Source organism: Peromyscus leucopus, chromosome 2, assembly GCF_004664715.2.
Source record: "Peromyscus leucopus breed LL Stock chromosome 2, UCI_PerLeu_2.1, whole genome shotgun sequence".
Lineage (NCBI taxonomy): Eukaryota > Metazoa > Chordata > Mammalia > Rodentia > Cricetidae > Peromyscus > Peromyscus leucopus.
Window position 1 is genome coordinate 24,047,615 of NC_051064.1, and position 22,873 is coordinate 24,070,487.

The 22,873-nt window shown below is 39.2% G+C and overlaps 1 protein-coding gene across 2 annotated transcripts in view; it reads left to right on the forward strand.

Annotated features, from left to right (window-relative positions):
• Nucleotides 1-22,873, forward strand: part of Tox (thymocyte selection associated high mobility group box) — a 308,857-nt gene that overhangs the window by 263,299 nt on the left and 22,685 nt on the right. For both annotated transcript variants that reach the window (XM_028878520.2, XM_037202429.1), the window contains one exon: nucleotides 10,632-10,862. In XM_028878520.2, the coding sequence (XP_028734353.1) occupies nucleotides 10,632-10,862 (231 nt within the window). The remainder of the gene's footprint in view (nucleotides 1-10,631; nucleotides 10,863-22,873) is intronic.

Here is a 22,873-nt window from a genome sequence, read left to right on the forward strand (position 1 = left end):
TAGAATAAGTGTTCAGTGGCTACTTCTGTGCCATCCAGTATAATAGCCACTAGTCATCAATGACTACTTAGATTTATATTTAATGAGTTAAGATTAAATGTAAAGTCTTTCAACTCTTAGTTGTACCCACTTTAGGCAGGTGATCTACAGTTATATGTGGATAGTGGCTACAATTTGGACATGGCAGAGAACATACCTATCATTCTAGAAATTTCTATGAGACAGTGGTACTATAGAACCCAAAACTTCTTAGAAAGTTAAGGTATAAAATTACAGGCTTCCATCCATAAATGTATGAAACCAAAATCCAGACAATACCCAGGGACATATTGTAAATCCATTTAGCTAATTTTTTTCACCTCAACCATATTCATCATCCTTATGTTCATTCTAAATAGTTTGCGGTCAAAAGAGTCAGGTACTTTTCAAAATACAATCCATTACTGGCATGTAAGTGGTTCCAAATTGAAGCAATGCTTCTTCCCAAGCAAGCTTTGCATATGGACAGTGACCACGTGCCTTTCACATGAGAAACAAAGCTACCACTGGAAACTGAGCCCCTTACAAATTCCCAGCTCATTAAACAGACTCTAAAGGGATCACTCATTTCTGCATGTTTCTTATGTACGAAAGTGGTGACAACACAAACCACACATCAGAGGACTGTGTCTTGTGTTTGTGAGGCAAATATCTTTACCAATCACTGTCCAAGTACTAGAATACAAAAGACATCAAGCCATGACAGTGAATTTTCATTCTATTTTATTACATCTTAAAAAGCAAAGCCATCACGTCTATGAAATAATCATTTATACAAAAACACTGAACAACACAATAAGCAATGCTCTCTAAAATGCATTTTCTTTTTATAAAAGTGAAGATATTTCATGCATACCTTTTTTCTCCTTCATGTGTATCTATAGTGAAAAATGTGGCATTATTTCAAAGCATAGTTGAGTTACATGCAGGCAATTTTATAAGTAGTTGGAAGATTACAACCCAAGATCACTTTGATGACCTAGATTAATTATTGAAGGAAGGACAGTAAATCTTGAGTAATGAGTAATGAATGGCTATCTTTTAGATTGGTCCTCTCATATGCCTGTCAGTTCTCATGCATGGAAGATAATTCTGAGAAATAGTGAGTTGAGTATGTCTCTAAGGGGAAGGCTTGGCATGTTGGTGACTGAAAGATGGGTATGCTCTTGTTTCAGCCAGAGCAAAAACAAAGATGATGTACTAATATAAGGGACCTGGTCTTAAGGATGGGGTGAAATCACAGCTTCATAGCTGTTTCTGAGGAATACCAGACATGTCCCCAAAGATTCAGAGGAATACCTGTGGCACATAGATTATGTCTCCTGTACCCTCAGAATACAGAATCAGAAATCATGAAATGATTTCTTCTATTAAACAAAACTCTGACATTAAGACAAAAAGTTTGCCCAACCCTAAAAACCAAGCCAAGAAAGTATGGAAAACCTGCAGACAGCTAACTGGAAAGGTTGGTTACATGGATGGTTTAGGGTTCCCTAGAATGTGCTATGCATTGCTTCAGAATTATAGTCTCTATTTCATTATACATCACTGAGTGTCTTTTGTTACAGATTCTTCTCCTTATTCAGTTGTGTTACTTAGGGTTTCTATTGCTGTGAAGAGACACCATGACCATGCCAACTCTTATAATGGAAAACATTTAATTGAAGTAGCAGTTTACAGTTTTAGAGGTTCAGTCCATTATCATCATGGTCGAGAGTATGTTGGCGTGCAGGCAAACATGGTACTTGGCTGCATTTTGATCAGAAGGCAATGGAAAATAGACTCAGAAACTGGGTGGTATCCTGGGAATAGGAAATCTCAAAGCCTGCCCCCACAGTGACACATTTCCTCCAACAAAGGCCCTTCCTACTCCAATAAAATCATACCACACCTACTAATAGTGCCACTCCCTATGAGACTATGGGGGCCAATTACATTCAAACTACCACATCAGTCATCCTAAAAGATAGAATATCAATATTAAACAAAGAGAATAATTATTATGAAACCAATTTTAAAATGAAATGTAGTTGGAAGATTTTTCCGGTCCTACCCAGGCCCTGTGGTCAGGACAAATCTCTCACTCACAATCCCTCAGCCTTTTATAAAATAATCACACAGAGGCTTAATATTGTTTATAACTGCCTGGCCATTAGCTCAGACTTATTACTGACTAGCTCTTACACTTAAATTAAACCTTAATTCGTATCTATGTTTAGCCATGTGGCTTGGTACCTTTTCTCAGTTTTGTCTTGTCATCTTGCTTCCTCTGTTTCTGGCTGGCAACTTCTGACTCAGCCTTCCTTTTTCTAGAATTCTCATCTTCTGCTGGCCCTGCCTATACTTCCTGCTGGGCTACTGGCCAATCAGTGTTTTATTAAATCAGTGTACAAGGGCATTATCCCACAGCATTTCCCCTTTTCTGTCTAAACAAAAGGGAAGGTTTTAACTCTAACATAGTAAAATTATATAATAGAACAGTTATCAAGCAAGAATTACAGTTACAATGTCTAGTCTGTTTGTATTTGGCAAAATTAAAGAAAATATTCTATCTATCCTATAATTGTGAATCTACAGTTTTATTCTGAAATTGTATTTTATTATAACCAAGGAAAATTATAACTATCTAGTCTTCAACTACATCAAAAACTCCAGAAATATATAATATTACTTAAGTAAATAGGAAGTGCATTGTAAGCAACTTCCAAAAATCTAGAATGACAAAGACAGCTTGTTACCTGGACAATCATCCAAAGTTCCTCTGTAACATTGGGGCATCCATCTTCAGCTCATAGGCCTAGTCTCTCAGTCACTTTTTTCTGTATCCTGTAGAATATCTGGCAGTTTCTTCTGCAAAGCAGGAACCTGAAGGACCACCTCACCTTGCAAAGTTCACTGGTCACATTCCTATGGGTCCTGCATGTCCAGTTTATATAACATATTGTCAATCAGTCAACACAAGGACACATTTTTGCCCAGTGGCTAACTTTTGCCACAAAGAAAGCAAACTCCATATGAGTTTACTTAATGTCCATCATTCTCCTTGAAGTAACTGGTGCTGCCAGGAGCAGACGTGTCTCATTGTCCAGAAAAGTCTAAGTTTTAAAAACATTTTAAATGCTATATTCTTTGTCTTTGAAGTGTTTGAAGATGACATGTCTATCTAAAATATATCTCTGCTTGACCTTGAAAACATACCTAATATGACTATAAGTTTGAACCAGGCAGGAAGCATATGCAGGATAGGAGAATTCTGGGAAGAGGAAGGCTGAGTCAAGAAATGCCAGCCTGCCGTCCAGGGAGCAGCATGTAATGTCACACAGGTAAAGCCATGGAACACATGGCAACATATAGATTAACAGAAATGGGCTGAGTTTAAGTGTAAGAGCTGGTTAGTGGTAGGCCTGAGCTAATGGCAGAGTAGTTTTAATTAATACAAGCCTTCGTGTGTTTACTTGGATCTGAGCAGCTGCAGACTGGATGGGACACAGGAAAACTTTCAACTACAATGAATGAGCCTGAATTTTTGTGGTTGGAGGAAGGAAATTATTTAAATAATTTTGGGGAAATCCTTTATAAAAAATGTATTACATGATAGATTTATCTCTCAACATTTGCTTATTTTCTGGGAAGAGTGACATAATTGTCAGTTGTAACTAATTCAATTTGTCTAGTCATTACTATTTTAATTAAATTTTAAAATTATATAGGTAATATTATCCATGAATAAGCATGTACTTATCTGTGCTTTGTTCCATTTCTAATTATTCCCACCATTGATGAAATATTCCCTTAAATATCACAATCACCTCTCTTATTTCTAGCTTTATTAAACTGTGATTGACAAATAAAATTATATATGAGATATGCAGCATAATTATTTGATGTATATGTACATTATGAAATAATTACAACAGCCAAGAAAATTAACACCCACCACTTTATCTTACCTCGTCACTGATTTTTGTTTTCTTGTTATTGGGTTTTATTTTTTCCTGTTTGTTTTGTTGTTAATGAGGATGCTTACAATATACTCTCAGCAACTTTTAAATATATACTATGGGATTGCTTATTGGAATGACCATGCTGCTGGCCATATCCTCAGGAGTCATCCATAGCTGAATACTTACCTACTTTGACTACTCCATTTTAATATCATTTTTTGCTAATATGGTTTCAATTGAAATAGAATTACATCACTTTACCCCTCTCTTTCTCCTTCCATGCCCTCTCAGCTACTCTTCTTCAAAGCTTTCCCATGTCCCCTCCACTCTCAAGTTTATAGCCTCCTTTTCTTTGATTATGACATACATATGTGTATGCACAAACATATCAATATAACCTGCTGAGTTTTAGAGCTGACCACTCTGCACTGGACAAGTAGTAAGGGGGCTCATCCCTGGGAGAGGCTAATTCTTCTTTCTTCTTCTCCCTGCTGTCCTTAGTTGCCTATAGTTCTTTGTCTAGGGGTGGGACCCTGAGAACTTTTTCTCCTTTCACATAAGCATGTCAATGAAATAGCCATTGTTCTGGTCTTGTTTATGCAGCTATTTTTAGGAAAGACTGGCTCACAGCAGACTTCCTGGTATTGTGATTCTTACAAGCTCTCAGCCCCCTTTTCCTCCATGTCCCCTGAGCCATAGATGCAGGAGCTGTGAGGTTGATGCATCTGTTGGGTCTGGGTTCCCCATGATCCAGTAATCTCTGCATTGTATGCAGCTATGGATTTATGTACTGATAAGGAGTGGTAACTATACTTCTCTAGGAAAGATGGTTCACACACTCAGTTTTAACATTCTTCATCATCAATCTCATGGACTCATGTTATTTTTTTAAAGATTGTATTGTTATGAATGTAAATGACAAAAAATATAAATTTTTATATTTATAAATTATAAAATTAGACATAAAAACTATAAAGAATAAAATCACAAAGATACATCCTATAGTAAAATGAAATTGCTAGTAATATTTCAAATAATTTTTAAATAAAACCTTTCATGTTTTTTTCTTTTACTGCATATTTGTTTATTCTCCTAAAGTGCTCAAGCAAGTCTGTGAGTAATTTCCTGTAACAGAAACCATTTGTATTTACATTAATTCATCCTTCCTGTCAAAGTATTAGTTTATATTACTTTATTTACTAGTACTATAGCAACTGTTAAGTATTTACTGTGTGTTTCAGGAACCACACAAGTGCTAGTGTAAGCAAAACTAGACCAGACCCTACCTTGGTAATACTTCCACTGGGGCTGGAAAAAAAGCATGGCAACAATATGCACATTATTGTATAGTTAGAAGTCTGTTACATGCTATGGATAGAAATCTAGGTCACTCAGCAAACACAGGAGCCTGACTTAAGTTTGACAATTAATTAAGATTTTCAGATAACAACATCAAATAATAGTTGCTTATATGCATGTCAAATCAGGGGAGTCCAGACCTCACAATCATCCAACCACAGATAGTAATAGAAGCCTATGTGCTTATAAGATTCATAAGGGGATAGAGTTTACAGCACAGAACCCTATAAAGCATGCTACCACAAAATGGCCATATAGCGAAAGATGAGCCAAAAAAAAAAAAAAATGATTCTAAAACCAGCAAGGCCAGCAAAATAAGAGAAGAACCTCAGGGTTGGTGTCCCAAGACCAAGAGAAGCACCTTCCCAAGGAACTTGGATAATTCAGTGAAGGCAATGGGGACTTTATGATAAGCTACGAGAGGTGGAAGCACCAAGAAGTGATGATAAGAGACAGTACACAGCCAGCACAGAAAAGTGCCTTGAGGAATTGGTTATAAAAAGGAGAAAAATATAAGCATGTGTAGTCTTAGCAGAGAGAAAGAGTAGCTTGTTTCTCCCTCAGTACATTTATGTGTCAGGTAGTCGAATGGAATTGAGATGTTTTGACTGAGATCAGCATCCCATGCCTAGGTGTATTGTTAAAAGCTTCTCCATGGGCAGCCATGTTTGACCTTCTCTTCTGACAGAATTATAGGAGGCTCGGCAGTTTCTTAGGCTCACCCCTCAGATTATAGACTAATGTAATCTAGAACACCTTAACTTGGTTCAGAACATAGTGTCACTGTGGGGTCCTTTGATCTCCTGGAGTAGACAATTTCAGAGTAGCCAATTTCTATTTTTTTCAAGTGGAACATTTTTTTTACTGTTCAATAATTTCATACATTCACATAATGTATAGTGATCAACTCCCCCAGTCTCTGTCTAATTCCTCTCCTGTCCCTTCTCTCACTTTCCTTCCTGTCTTAATACTGTTCCATTGCTATGAAGAGACACCATGACCAAGGCAAATCTTACAAAAGAAAGCACTTAACTGGGGACTGACTCACAGTTTCAGAGGTTAATCATTATCATCATGGCAGGAAGCATGGCAGCATGCAGGCAGACATATTGTTGGAGATGTAGCTGAGAGTTCTACATCTGGGTCTACAGGCAGCAGAGAGAGACTTTTGCTTAGAGTGGGCTTTGAATAATCAAAGCCCACCCCCCAGTGACACACTTCCCCCAACAAGGCCACACCTTCTAACTAATAATCCTTTCAAACAGTTCTACTCTCTAGTGACTAAACATTCAAATATATGGACCTATGGGGCTAATCATCTTCAAACCACCACACCTCCCAACTTTATGTACTCTTTTGAAACCCACTAGGTCCACTAAGTGCTGCGTGTATGCACAAGGACATAGGACATGTAGTGGAACCATGGATAGCCACTCAGGTGCCAAATCCCTGTAGAAAACCAGCTGTCCACTTACGGCAATCATCAATTGTCAATAATTGTCATCTTAACTATCATTCTCAGGTCTCTATCTTTCACAAATGAAAACAATGCCAAAGAATTCACTAAGCTTTTTCATATTTCTTGTTAGTACTTAAACAAATCTTTCAAACTAACTTTACGTTATCAAAAACAAAGATGATGTTTTTGCATTTCTTTGATGAGTTAATTTTTAAGGTTTCATCACTTGTATTTGAATATGCTTTTAAAGTTTTAAAATATATAAATATGTACATTACAGTAATTATAAAAAATAGATCTGAAACTAAGTTATGGTAGAAAATTGGAGCTCAGGAAAATTGCTTTAAGAAAGACAACAGAGATGATGGTTAACTGAGGGAAGGTGTGAGCCTAGGTCGACTCCTGACAGAATGTGTGTCCTATGCACAGTAGGGTTTATCTTACACACCTGCAATACCAATCGTGTTATGTGAATAAGTCATACAGTATCCACAAGCAGGAAAAGCACAAAACAGCCACAGAAGATAAGGGTCAGGACAGCTGTGAGAGTGGCCACTGCTGGGAGATCATGTAAACAGGATTCGGGTCAGTGGGACAGGCCCGCGTGAACAGGGATCTTCACAGGTAGCAACATTATATATTCCTTTCAAGTCACAAGACTTTAGAGCTGGAAAGAAATCCTCTCTAGAATCCTTATTTTATAGAGATGGATTGAATGTCATCATCTTTACTTAGCAAAAAAAAAAAAAAAATGTTATTCACATGTAAGTACCGTAAGCACACTCAGTATAGCTTTTCTGATTGTGTCAGAATAACAATTTAAATAATCTCAGAAGAGTGGAAAATATTGAATCTATTTTTAAACAGAGTAAAATGCTCATCTAAATTGTTCCAAAAATTTCTGGAATATAAATTTTGCAGGCAAAGCCTTCAATGTATTAGTTATTGGGTACTGGTCTCTAGTTGAATTTGAAAAAGAATACAACTCCTCTCATTCATTTAAGCATTCATTACCATCGTATGGCTTGTGAAAGCCAAATAGGACAGTGTAGATTATAGAATTTTGCCATCTAACTGGATGTCAACATGTAGCAGATTGCAAATAGATTCATATCTATCACCATGCACAAAACTCAAGTCCAAGTGGATCAAAGACCTCAATATAAAACCAGTTACACTGAACCGGATAGAAGAGAAAGTAGAAAGTAGTCTTGAACACATTGGCACAGGAGATCATTTACTAAATATAACACCAGTAGCACAGACACTGAGAGCAACAATTAATAAATGGGACCTCCTGAAACTGAGAAGCTTTTGTCAGGCAAAGGACACAGTAAATAAGACGAAATGACAGCCTACAGAATGGGAAAAGATCTTCACCAACCCCACATCTGACAGAGGGCTGATCTCCAAAATATATAAAGAATTCAAGAAACTAGACATCAAAATAATGAACAACCCAATTAAAAAATAGGCTACAGAGCTAAACAGAGAATTCTCAACAGAATCTCAAATGACCAAAACACATTTAAGGAATTGCTCAACATCCTTCATCATCAGGGAAATGCAAATCAAAGCAACTCTGAGATACCATCTTACACATGTCAGAATGGCTAAGATCAAAAGCACTGCAGACAGCTTATGTTGGAGAGGATGTGGCGTAAGTGGAACACTCCTCCACTGTTGGTGGGAGCACAAACTGGTACAGCCACTTTGGAAATCAGTGTGGCGGTCTCTCAGAAAATTGGGAATCAATCTTGCTCAAGACCCAATGATACTACTCTTGAGTATATACCCAAGGAATGCTCAATCATACCACAGAGACATATGCTCAACTATGTTCATAGCAGCACTGTTCACAATAGCCAGAACCTGGAAATAACCTAGATGCCCCTCAGCTGAATAATGGATTAAGAAAATGTGGTACATATACACAATGGAATAGTGCTCAGTAGAGAAAAACATTGACATCATGAAATTTGCAGGTAAATGGATTGAACTAGGAAAATATCATCCTATGTGAGGTAACCCAGATTCAGAAGGACAAATATGGTATGTACTCATAAGTAGATAGTAGATGTAAAGCAAAAGATAACCAAACTATAATCAATAGCTCCAGAGAAGCTAGCTAACAAGGAAGACCCAAAGAGAGATGCATGGATCACCCTGGTAAGGACAAATAGATGAGATCTCCCTGAGTAAACTGGGGATGAGGGGTGGGCAGTTGAGGGTAGGGGATGGGAGATGATAACATAAGGGAACAGAATGGTCAAGCTGGAACAGGGACAGGGTGGAAGAGCAATGAAATAGATACCATGATAGAGACATCATGGGGATAGGAAAAATCGGGTGCTAGAGAAGTTCCCAGGAATCCCCAAGGATGACCCCTGCTTAGACTACTAGCAATAGTGGAGAGGGTGCCTGAACTGGCTTACCCCAGTAATCAGATTGGTGAATACCCTAACTGTCATCATAGAGCCTTTCTCCAGTAACTGATGGAAGCAGATGCAGAGACCCACAGCCAAACACTAGGCCAAGCTTCACGAGTCCAGTCGAAGAGAGAAAAGAGGGATTCTATGAGCAAGAGTATCAAGATCATGATGGGGTAACCTACAGAGACAACCAAACCAAACTAGTAAGAACTCGTGAAATTTAGATCAACAGCTGCATGGGACTAGACTAGGCCCTCTGTATAGCAAGACAGTTGTGTAGCTTTATCTGCTTAAGGGGCTTACTGGCAGTAGGCTTAGAATCCATCCCTGGTGCATGAGCAGGCTTTTTGGAGCCTACTACCTATGATGGGACACCTCAAACAGCCTTGTAGCAGGGGGAGGGGCTTGGACCTGCCTGTACTAAATGTATCTCCCCATGGGAGGCCTTACTTTCTTGTAGGAGGGAATGGAAGATGGGTTGGAAGAGGGAGGCTGGAGAGGTGGGAGGAGGGAAGGGGAATCTTTGAATAAAAAAATTATTCTTAATTAAAAAAAAAAGAATTTTGCCATCATTGCAGAAAGTTCTAGATCCTAGAGCCTGTCTACTCTGTAAACCATAAGCCTTGCTGGATTCCCACCCCCAACCACATCCATCATCCTAAGTTAAAATCAAGAACAATTAAACTTTGTTAGAGATGCTGACCCAATGTTTAAAGTCATAATTAGAAAGCTAAGTCAGAACTCCACGGAAGAAGGTAAGCCAAATAAGATCTCTACAAGAGAAGGTTGCTGCTGTCACAGCTACAGTGAAAGAGAAATGATGAAGGGAGAGAAAGAGTAGCATTTAACAGTAGTAGAGTGCTTGCTGACACATGTGAGAACCTGAGTTCAAATCCCCAGAACTCATGTAAAGGCAGATATATTATCACATGTTTGTAATCCCAGCACTTCTACAGAAGATTGAAAGCAAAGTTAGGTAAAACCATGGATGCTCAAGCTAGGCATGGCATACCCAGTGAAAATTACCAAAGGCTTCAAAGATGTTAGAGCTGGGTCAATTAAACTGAGAAAAGGATGAGTGTGGAGACTAAATGAAATGCACACATTGTCTTTTTGTTTGTAGTTTTTTGTTGTGGTGTGGTGCTAGGGATCAAATCTAAGTACTTGAGCACACTGGACAAGCATTCTACCATTGATTTCTACCCCGAACAAAATATGAAGATTTATGTGTAAAATGGCACCAGCAATTCCCTCCATTCTTATAGAAATATCTGTGTGTGTGTGTGTGGGGGGGGGTGTCTGGGTGGCATTCTGTGTCTGTGTCAAGGAAGAATGGAAATATGATTCAGCCAACAATTTTCTCAGTTCCTCCATAATCTGTGTTGATTTTTATTTCAGATCAATGGTGGAGAGAAGCGGCCTGCCTCTGATATGGGAAAAAAACCAAAAACTCCCAAAAAAAAGAAGAAGAAGGACCCTAATGAACCCCAGAAGCCTGTGTCTGCCTATGCTTTGTTCTTCCGTGACACTCAGGCTGCCATCAAGGGCCAAAATCCAAATGCTACTTTTGGTGAAGTCTCTAAGATTGTAGCTTCCATGTGGGATGGCCTTGGAGAAGAGCAGAAACAGGTAAGAAGGGATGAAATGGATGGAATCAGCTTGATTGCAAGCAGAATATAGGGGGCTTCAAAAAGAGCTTTGGTGAGCACCAGGGAAAATGGTCAGATGCCATCCATAAGCATGACTTAGAAAGTATCCCACCTAAACCAGACTTTAACAGAGGGCCCTTCATCTTATACTCCCTTCAGACTCTTTCATAAGTAGAATGTTAGTTTCCTTGTTTCAGAGTTTATACAGAATAGCTACTTTTGGAAAGACTTCCACTTACCCCAGCCAGGATTATATCTTAATGTTGCAGTGTGAGCATAGAGACTAAAAGTTTGCCTTTGAAAATTGTCCATGCCTCTCTTCAGCACTCAGATTCACCCTATTGTCATCAAACACTTTTTGCTCTTTGCAAAATGGACCTCAAGTTTAAGAGCCTCCATCCTTCCCTAAAGACTACCGGGATATGTTATTCAACCCCCCACATATATTTTGCCCATGTTTCCAGGCTGTGTTAAGTGGGACCAGATGGCTGATTTCCCTGTCTTTACTTATGGATGTCCATGGTGTGACTGAGGGCCATGCTTAGGGAAGGACATGTGAGACATACCAGCAGTGCCATGAGTCACCTAGGAGATTTTGAAGCAGATGAGGTGTAAAGTTTCAGAAAGTAGATGGAGCTTACCCACATGAAAAAGCAATACCAATCTTCTGTCTAAACTAGAGACTAGATGGTCATTGTCAAAATGGAGAATTATTGCCACAAACATTAAATAAGCATGATAATGAATAAATTATCAACATGACAACATAAACACAGCTATTGTGAAATGAAAATTACTGCACTAATCATGTTTTAGGGTCACATTTGATTCTTGAAAGAAATGTTTGTGGCTCTTCACCATGTCCAGGGAAGTATATTTGAAGTACTTGCTACTCGAGTGTAAAGGCCTGAGTTCAAAACTCGTAAAGAACAGGACTCATATAAAGCCAGAAATGATAGCATTTCTACAGTAAGATGGAAGCAGAAATCAGGAAATCCCTGGAAGCTCAGGGATCAGCTAGGCTGGCATTCACAGCAGATAACAACAAAGAGACCCTGCCACAAACAACTTGGAAGGAAATGGCCAGCACGTGAAATTGTCCTTTGACTACCACACATGCGCCTTGGCATGCACAGGACCATACTTGTACAAATTCATTCTCTCTTTCCTCTCCCTCCCTCCCTCCCTCTCTCCCTCCCTCTCTCCCTCCCTCCCTCTCTCCCTCTCTCTCTCTCTCCCTCTGTCCCTCCCTCCCTCCCTCCCTACACACACACACACATACACACACAGTGGAGCGTGGATTGGGACTTTAAAAAAGAAAACTGTACTGGCTCTATAGGAATCTTAGTTTATATATATATATATATATATATATATATATATATATATATATACTATAAGTAGGATTTACACTATTAAAAGACATTTGAATTATCTCCTTTGTTCTACTCAGTACTCATGGGTCTATAATGAATTGTCCAAAATCTATGAACTAGAGCCAGGAAAATTAAGTTCTCTCACTTATTTAACAAATATTTTTGAGCATATATTTGCCAAGCACTGTCCAGATAAAATAGATTTGGCAAATAAACAAGACAAATAGGTCTCCACTCTGCTGTTGATCCCTCTGGCTTATGTAGCTGGGACATGGCTACTCTGAGGAGAAATTGCCATTTAACCTTTCTCTTCCTGACAAACATCGCAGCAGTGACGGCTGCAGTGATAAAAGCAGATGCCAAGAATCAGAGCTTCCCTCCCATCCCCACCTGCCAACTACTGCTAAGTCAGTTATCCTTCACGACTCGAAATTTCCAATCATTTTACATACCAACCACAGATTCCCCTCTTCCCTCCTCCTGCTTCTCCCCACCAGCCTGCCCCCCAACAACCCACCCACAATTCCCTCCTCCTCCAAGGCAAGGTCTCCCCTGGGGAGTCAGAAGAGCCTGGTACATTCAGTAGAGGCAGGTCCAAGCCCCTCCCCCTGCATCAAGGCTGTGCAAGGTGTCCCACCATAGGTAATGAGCTCCAAAAAGCCAGCTCATGCACTGGGGATAGATCCTGATCCTACTTAAGAGGCCAGGGGGCCTCTTAAGCAGACCAAACTACACAACTGTGTTACTTATGCGGAAGGCCCAGTCCAGTCCCATGGAGGCTCCACAGCTGTCACAACCTGAAATTTCTACACATTTTCTTATGTCTTCAAGATTGCAGGCAGAGGTAATGCCAACAAAACCTTCCCTATAGAGTAAGAGGTGCTAAGAGCTGCCATTAATGGTGGTGAACGCACTGTGAGAACCCTGTGCACTTAATGGATGTGGTCATGTGACTGTAAATAGAGCAAGTAACATTGTATTGTTTAATTCTAATTGAAACCTCACATGATCATTTCAGGATTTGGGAGCCAGTTTCTAGATGGTCCCTAACTCAGTTCAATTTTCTTCCATACTCCCAGATCTTAGATGAGGTTTCCAGGTGAGCGTGCAGCTGTATAGGTATCTTCCCTCCAGTCAGCAGGGATTGCTCACTGATGGTCAAAGCACACTAGGATGAGAGAGCCCAGCCCTGTCCCTCTTCTCTGATCCATGCCTACCTATTCTGCTGTTCTGCTAATCCTCCATGTACTCTTGGAAATCCTGAGCATCAACCCTTGTCCTCTACCACTCTGAGATTCAATTTCCTGGAGGAAGTTCCAGAAAGTGCCTTCTCCCCAGGGACTGTGCACAGCAGCTCTCACTCATCAGAAGGAATACATGGTTCCCCTTTGTTCTGCCTTGCCTTCTGCCCTTTCTCAGACTAACATTTAGTCTCCTTTCCTACCTGTCTTTATGGTCCCAGTTGTCCTAAGACTTCCCTAGGTTCAAGCCCGGAGTTTTCAAGACAGAGTTAGAAAGACTTTTCACCTCCCAGGAGCTATCCTTTGAATTTCCAATATAAAAATAACTGTCTGCACTCTTATTTCTCGTGGATAAAAAAAATGTTCATGCAGTCAAAACCAGATAATTCCTAAGACAGCAAGTATAAAGATCTAAGTTTCATCCATTGATTCTATTACAGTGATGATTTGCTTTTTTAATATAACAAGAGAGGATTATTAAAATATCTTTGAACATTCTTTTTGCCTAGCTGTATAAGATTAATTGTCTGTGTGTGTGTATGTGTGTGTGTGTATGTGTGTGTGTGTGTGTGGTGTGTGCAGAGAGAGAGATTACATATATGCATATTAGAGATTTTATATATATGCATATGAGAGATTATATAGTTGTAGATATGCATATGAGAGTGAGAGGATTAGAATTGCTATTATCAACTGTCATCTTAAAAGGGGACATTACTCCCATCCCCTACTCTAAGTTTCAGAATAGATGTGATTACAGTTACAATGTAATAGTCAAGACTTCTTAATCAAACACGTATAACATCAAGGTGTTTTTCCTTCTCTTTTGCATTTTATTTCTCACTTAATAAGTAACTCAAAATGAGTCTCCCCCTGGGTTCTTGCTTATAGAGGTAACTGAGGTTTATGGAGGAGTGTTGGAAGGAAACTGTATTTAGTAAATAAAGAACAGACTTATATAATAGTTGGACAACATGATTCATATCCTAGAATCAAAATCTACTGACTAAAACAGATTTTTGCCAAGATTGTCTAAGAAAATATTTCTATCTTAGGTTTCTTGAAAGATTCAAGTATTTTGAAATTTGAGTACTTGTTTGAGAATTACCTAAATTAGGTGTTGTGAGCAATTTAGGTCACCCTGAGATGGTTTGTGGCCATGCATGATGTTCCCTGTTGATGTAGCAGGAATTCAGAAGTGCTGATTCTTTCCATCTAGAGATGCTCTTGCTTAATAAAGACACAGACTGCATTGTTCTCAAATGGCTGGATTACAACACTACATACAACACACATAGGACCCACGCCCATGCCTACATTCAGAGCATTTGGCATCCTTTGGTCCGGCCTCTGCTCTGCTGCACCATGGCAGACTGTTTGCAGGAGATGCCAGCGAGGCAAACATGCCTGCCTAAAAGGCACTCTGGAGATCCAAAAAATGTCAAAGTTATCCCAAGGTGTTATTTCTGCTGCATTACCAACCATCCATTCCCTTTATGTTGACTCATTGCGCTGACACACTATAGTATCTGCTTCAAACTTAAAGTAACTGTACTTAACTCTCATTTAATACTGTTGCTCTGTGTTTTTAAAGGAACACTCCTAAATTAGTTTAGACAAGCCCACAGGATGGTTTTGCATTGTGTAGGCAGTTTGGGTAGGAGGTGGGGATTTCATGGGCTTTGCTTGCTTGAAAACCCTGTTGCCATAATAGCCCAAAACTGTGAGCGGCTACAAAAATAAACACAAACTGGGGGAAATGGACAGTTATCAATGACTTATTAGGGACTCAGAAAATTACAATATTTATGGGAAAACATCATTAGTGAGATTATAATTGAATAATTTTCTGCCGACCAGTAGGAACATGCCTAATAGAGAACTGTGTTTCCATTGCATGCCTGCTCAGTGTGGAGTCCATGCAGGAGTAGAAAGTCAGCACGGAGGTCGGATGGGTCTTTAGTTTTTAGAATCCATGCTGAGCAAGAAACTGTAGGTACTTTGGTTCCCCCAATACGCTTTCAAGGAGGAGAAATCAAAAGAAAGCTAATAGAAGTGATAACAACAATTCTCAAGCAACACAGGACCTCCTTCAGGAATCTTTCCCTCCAAAGACACTAGACACACTCAGAGATGGCTCCCTTTGAATACTTGAGAAGACAATACTGAATCTGGAATGCAGAGAAAATTGTGCTTGGGATTCCAACTGGGGGTTTTAAATGCTAATAACTTGCAAGACAATGGAGAACCCATTTCAGAAGCATACCAAGTTGTTTAAAAGGCACCAGATGGAGAAAGGGGATAAAACACAAGTATTGCTGTGATGCCCGGTTTTGCTACTTATCTTTCCCTGACTGGAACCTGCAGAGGAAGAAAAAATAAGTAAACAATACCATCCTCTTGAATCGTGGCTCCCTGGAATTTCAGCAACCCTCAACATCTTTTTGATAAGGCTTCATCCAAATTTCTCATTGCTCTGTGATTTTGTAATGCTCTGATGCTGATCACCCTGGTATAGGACCTGAGCTTATGATGACAATGTCAGACAATTCAAAGTCTATAAAATAAAAGGGCTGGTCAGCTTTGAACAGAACGGGTTGGCCCAGAGAGTTGGAAAGGGTTCTTGAGTTCCTTTTAGTCAAGGAAAGCCACCTTAAATCAGAACCAGATGTAAATTACTAAATGAACCTTAAGTTCCTAATTGGAGACACAGTCGGGCTGTAAGACATTTAGCAAATTACAAACAAAATGTTCTTGTTTATGTTACGTTAAATGGCTTTAAAGCTGCAGCCAAGAGCTAAATAAACATGCTGTTGTGCTAAAAAAGGAGTGGAAAGCCTGCTCGGGTTCGTGGTATTCAGGGGAAACCGCAGCCCACGGTGCCTGGAGAGTGTATTTTTGTAAATGCTACTCCTGTCGTGGAAGAAGAGAGTGGATTTACCTCGAGATGCACAGCCTAATGAGCAGATATCACTTGCAGGGAAGGCGTTTGAATATTGTAGCATATGCCTTCTTTCGGGATGCATAATTCATATCCAAGGATATTAGCCCCAGCAGTTCAGCTCAATAGCAGCACCTCATTATTTTATCTCTCAGTATTTATTCCTATGTTTGACGCCTCATGAAATTACTGTTAATGTGTTTATATAAGGGCAGATCTGACACAAGTGGGAGAATGTAATTTCCTCCTTCTTCTTCCTGCTGCTGTGTCTTCTTCCCTGGTAGAGGGGCAAGTGTAAATAGTTAATTTGCTTCAATTATGAGCCTGTCCTGCTAAATTAGAAGCAGCAGGGATATGAAGAGCCAGAATTATACTTAGGAAGCAGCTGACAAATTCTCGGAGCCCTCGGAATCAAATCATTTACTCCTCATTGGTGCTCAGACACCCACTATATAAATGCTGCTGTGGTTTTTGCCCCTTATCTTAGGACAAAGTCTGGATTTTATGCCAGCCATACTTAAGGTTAATGCAAACCCTGCCACACTACAGCACTGGCATATATGTAAGTTTATCTTAGCCATTTACTTATAAGCATGCTGTGTTTCCTACTTTCTAAAAGATGAAGCATATACCATAAATAAAGCAATTATTCATTCAGAAACCTAGGCTCTATACCCAAGTACACAGGGTGGGACTTAACACACACACACACACACACACACACACACACACATTCATAGAAGAAGAGGACATGAATTTGACAGGGAGATGTCAGGAAGGACACAGGAGGAGTTGGAGGGGATATGGAGGGGGAGATATGATGAAAATACATTGTACTCATATGATAATCTCAGAAAGAAACAATAAAAATCTAAAAAATAATTATTCTTGAAAAACATAATATTCAAATAATATATGAAGAAAATTTTAATTAGCAAAAAATAAAGACCATAGCATGTAAGAAAAAATTATATTCATAGAAATTTGCAAGTGAGCAATTAGATTACAACTTGAAATGTTAAGCATATTTTACTTCTAAAGCCAATTATTTATATGTACATATACATGCTGATATATTAATGAGAATGTTTCACAGTACTGTGGGCATAAACATGAGTAATACAGGTGTGTGAATATTTATACACTATACACAGTGGGAGCTAATAATTCATTTGAAAGTTTCCATAGCTTTGATGAGGAGATAACTCCAATATGATATTCATTCCATTCAAGTCTTTTACAACTTATCACTTGCACATATGTTTGGGATAGGTCACATATCTGTCTATAAATTCTCTGTTCCCAGTGAGGTATGTTTTACTTTAGAAGATGCACTTTAGAAATTTATCCTTACCATCCATGCTTATGCTGACTCCTAAAACGTGAAACCCCATTGCAGGAACTTTTATTCAACAAATACTGTCACAGGCTGCATAATACTACTTCTGTCAACATGGGCTACGTGGACAACAGTGGTCTTGTGCCATTGCAGCTTTCTTATTTTATGTAAGTGAACTCTGTTACGTCAACACTGTGACAGTATCACCTGCCGACACATTTCTCAGAATCCTGTCCTATCTTTTGATGTCTGGCTGTGTTTCCTGGGCACCTATTATGTATCAGATGCTATCCTGTATGCTGGGCTTCTGCCATGAGACTCTCATAATTTCTAATTTCAAGAGGTATCTGAGGATATTTTCACAGCTAGGGGGAGACAGTGAGCAAACACAGATGCCTGCCACCAGATTACTTTGTCACTCCTGATTCTGCCATATTTCACTGGGTTTTTTTTTTTGTTTGTTTTTTGTTCTGTGTGTGTGTGTGTGTGTGTGTGTGTGTGTGTGTGTGTCTGTCTGTCTGTCTGTCTGTGTGTCTGTGTTTCCTGTTCTGTAAAATAATACCGAGGCAACATTCTTGTTGGAGGAACTAAAGATGATATATAAAATAAAGTACCTGATCACAACAACAACAAGACATAAGTAACCAACGCATAAATTCAAATGCTGTTTTGTTTCTGTGCCCTTCATGCTTCACAATACATTAGGCACACAGGAGCCAGGCTATTGATTAGGAGTAACTAAACAACATGATACTCAGCTAGTCGTCTTCATTGGATACATCAGCAGATATGTTTTATCGCCATCTCTAAAGCCAAACTGCCTGTTTCTGATACGTACCAGCCAGGAACAGGTGGCATCAACATGGCCGAGACCCTTCAGTTGTATCACACCATCTTCAGAAGGAATCAATAGCAAGATTTTTGTCATATCCTGTAATTTTTTTCGATCCTCTGAATACTACCTTAAGTCTTTCCAGTTAGGCATCCTTAAGAAAATGTAAGCAAGTTAGACAAGATGGATACGTAACCACATTTAAGGGCCAAGGACTGATGCATTTTCTCCGTCTGACCTTAACAATGGCATCCCTGAAAGGGGGTATGCACAAGAAGTTTCTGAACTGTGTCTCTGAGATTGTGATAAAGTTATTCTTATTCATACATAATTCATTGCTAAGCATTTTCTATAAATAAAAATGGTAGTGGAAAAAAGAGACATTTGTACTTATCCAAAAAGGAAAACACCTTGTCAGTTTTAAATGGGGTTTGAGTAGAATTCAAAGTGAGAAGGACTTTGTACCTTTTCTTCTATGACTGTAACAACTGTTGAAGAAAACTGACTAGCAATTATGAGCCTGAGCCAGAAAGAAGGAAGGAAGAGGGAATTAGCTGGTATTTATAAGATTTTGCTTTTCTCCATTAGCTGGGAGGATTGTTTGTGGAAGAAGAATGCAAGAGTGAACTGACAGATTGCATAAAAAAATTTTCTGTTTAAGAGTGTCATATTCACTGACATTGGACTGCTGATTTTAATTAGGGATTATCAGCCTATAAAAACACACATACTCAGTGGTATTTAGAGCACTTGGTGAGTCACAGAATCATGTGAACAGGATCTGGGTTCTCCAGAACTGCTATCTGATGTCTATCTATGTGTGTTTTGGGTTAGCTGTTATATATGTTTTAGTTTAACCAACAAGATGCAAGCCTTAGATAGGAAATGGTGGCTTTCTTGGAATAACAAACCACAGCATATAACTATGTTAAGGCAGGATGAATTCAAAAGTGTTTGGATGAGTTGGGGAAATGATAAATGATGTATTATGATTTTTAAATCTACTTCTGGCCAACTTTGGACTTTATTTCAAACAGCTGTGGCCCATTTGGAAGCCATTTTGTAGCTCAGCAGAACACTAATATTTACTGTATGAATCACATACCTTTAAAATATTTGTCTTTCCTGAGAGAAACTGTGTCTTTCCCAAACTTGACTTTGACATAAATCAGATCCATCCTCACAGGTCAGGCCTGTGCATTTGATCACTGAGGTGATTGCTCACTGCTGAATGCAATCCCACAACCCCTTTGGGTTCTGCAAACGAAGGGCTTTCTCCATCCATAACTTGGAAGTTTTGAAACATCTTTTAGGAACTTTTTACCAGTTATCTTGAAATTTCTGTTCTAAAGTAAGAATTTCCCCTACTTCCTTTACATGTGGAATTCTTATATATGAATATCATTCTCTCGGGTTGAGGTCTTTGGACATTTCCATTAATATAGGATTCAAACAGCACCCTAGTCCAGTTTTAGAGAGCAGCATCAGAGAGGCACACACAGTGTGTAGTATTGGAACCATTAAGCAGTTCTCGAAGGTGGAGGGTCTAATTATTACTGGGTAGACAACCTCAGATTTTTCGCTCTGATCTGGGCTACCCTCCCTTAAACACAATTATAGAAATACACTTCCTGAAATGACCCCCCTTTGAATTCTCCCTCTGAACATCTGCAGCTATTTGGGAGCATGTGGACCCATCAATCCACATAATGTGAAGTGATGAGCTTACGTGTCCCTAAAGTGGTGTTTGGGCACTTACACGGTGATCCCAACATAGCCCATCATCAATAGCCACTGGGGAGCCATTTGTGAAACAGGGATCTCTGAATGCTAGTCAGGTATCCCATAACAGCATCGATCCTGGGTAGAACCACGCCGTATGTTCAGCCTAAAATGGGGGAGTTACACACCTCTCTGTCCGAGTTGTTAATCAACACATTGCAGGAATGTTAACACTTTGTGTGATTTTAGCTGGATGCTTACACTGTTGTGGTTCCAATAGAAACCAAATGAAACAAAGACAGGAAATGCTAGAATCATGCCACCTTACCTTTGCTACTTAGGAAACAATACTTTGGGCAAGGCTAGAGACCAACATATGTTATAATTATCTCTAAAAGCTAAATGAATGCTAATTAGCTAATGGGACACAGAGTATAGCATATTAATTGAAATAATGATATAATTATTTAGGACACTTGGAAGTTTCAAAGATTTGTCTACTAAATGTTTTCCTCAAAGTTTCTAAGATGTCTGTATGTATGGGAGAAAATAGCTCTCAAAACCATTTTGTGTGTGTGTGTGTGTGTGTGTGTGTGTGTGTGTGTGTGTGTTTCGTGTCTGTACTTGAGTGTGAAGGCACATATGCCCCTATGCATGCATGTAAAAATCAGAAAAGGACTCTGTACCTCTTCCTTTATTGCTGTCTGCCTTATTGCCTTGAGACAAGGTCTCTTTCTGAATAGGAAGCTTGCCATTTCTGTGAGGCCAGTTGGCCAGCAAGCTCTGCTGTCAGGATCTCCCTGTCTCTACCCCATGATGCTGAGGTCACAGGCATGCACAGACATGCTGAGAGATTCACAGAGTCTGGAGATTCAAAAGCAAGCCCTCATGCTAGTATGCAAGCACTCTTACCACGGAGCTCTCACTCCAGCCCCCTCAGAACCACTTTAAGGTAATAAGAGTAAAGAGTGTGCTTAAAACCATTATTTACAAATTATGTCATGGAGAAACGGGCTTAAGGAAAAACTAGTAGGAGGAATCTCTAGCAGAAAAGAAAAGCAATCAATCAATAAAGATCAGAAGTACTCTGTTTCTAAATGTGGCTGGACCAAGTAGGGTCATAATGTTCAAATGCTTTACTCTAGCAGCCATTTGTAGTCACATGTGAATTTCAGCAGAAGATTCTGGATTTGAATTCTGCAATAGTCCTGTAAATCTATGACACTCCTGTGCTTCCATCAAAAGACACATTAACTATTTTATTACAAACAATAGAAAACTCCTAAATAGGATTTCTGCTCTTCTTTGGTTTCTTATTTAGTAAAGACAGTGGGATGACCAAATGATAATATTGCACTAATTAATGCATCTTTGCTTTAATTAGTTTTTCTATGTAAAATTGTAGATGGGAAAGTCAAAGCTGCAGGCTTCCCCTCCCTCTTTTTAAGGGGAATAATCACATTTATTTTGTAGGTCTTGTTATAACCTGGCTGCAAGTGTAGTTATTTGTTTACCTGGGCAAAATGTTCTGCTGGAGTTACAATATTCATGAGTAAATAATACTTCTCACATGTCAAATTTCAGAGTCCGGCACAGCAAACCCCTGTCTCTAGAAAGCAAATGTTGCCCTCTACTGCAGGCTTCTTGGCCGTAGGCATATTCTTATTTAACTGCCCCAACTGATTCTACACCACTTTTCAATATTAACCTGAGTCTGGCTAACAGTCACAGCAGGGGGAGCACATTTCCATTTCCACAATAAATGTTGAAGAGGATTTTGTTCATTTAGGCTGATTTTTAAAGATTGCAGAACTTCGCAACCTTTAAAACTCAGCCTCAGGGAAGAAGATGAACTCCTTTATATTCCAGGGTATCCTCTGTTTAAGTAAAGCACGGTAACCTCTGGCTGGTCACTTCTCAGGTCTTAGTTTCCACTGCTTTTACTTTGGTTTTCAAGCCTCTGAATGTCTGTTCATTGCAGATGACTTTTATGAGGTCCACATGGCTGTCATCTATGTCATCCATGTTCCTGTTGGAAAGTACATGATGTGCATGTCATGTGGTGTGACAGGTTGTGTCGTTAGCCACTCACCATCCCATTCCAGTCCCACTGTACCCTTGCCTGCCACTCTTGACTCCCAAATCCTTGGAAATATAACTTAGAGGCTCTTAAAATTGTGATGATCCCACAACTGCCAATACCTGTCTGTTGATTTTCATACTAAGTAGGAAACATCATCCCTGAATCCCATTTTGGCTTTGTGTTTGGCATGGAGCACAAAAGTTAGAATATTACTATGTTGTTGAATTACTGCCGGCTGTATAAATATGAGTGTCTTATTCCTGGGCGAGGCTCCTCAGGAAGCCTTCATCAATGCTGCCATTTATTTCTGTGCTCACAGATCTTTTCATACACATTCTGAAAAATGCAAAACTTTACAATTGTTGATTCTTTTCTTACAGAGTCTATTCTCCTTCTTTCAAACCTGTTTCAGGAAGAAAACACACTCTTTGGGAGCTATATATTATTATAAAATTAT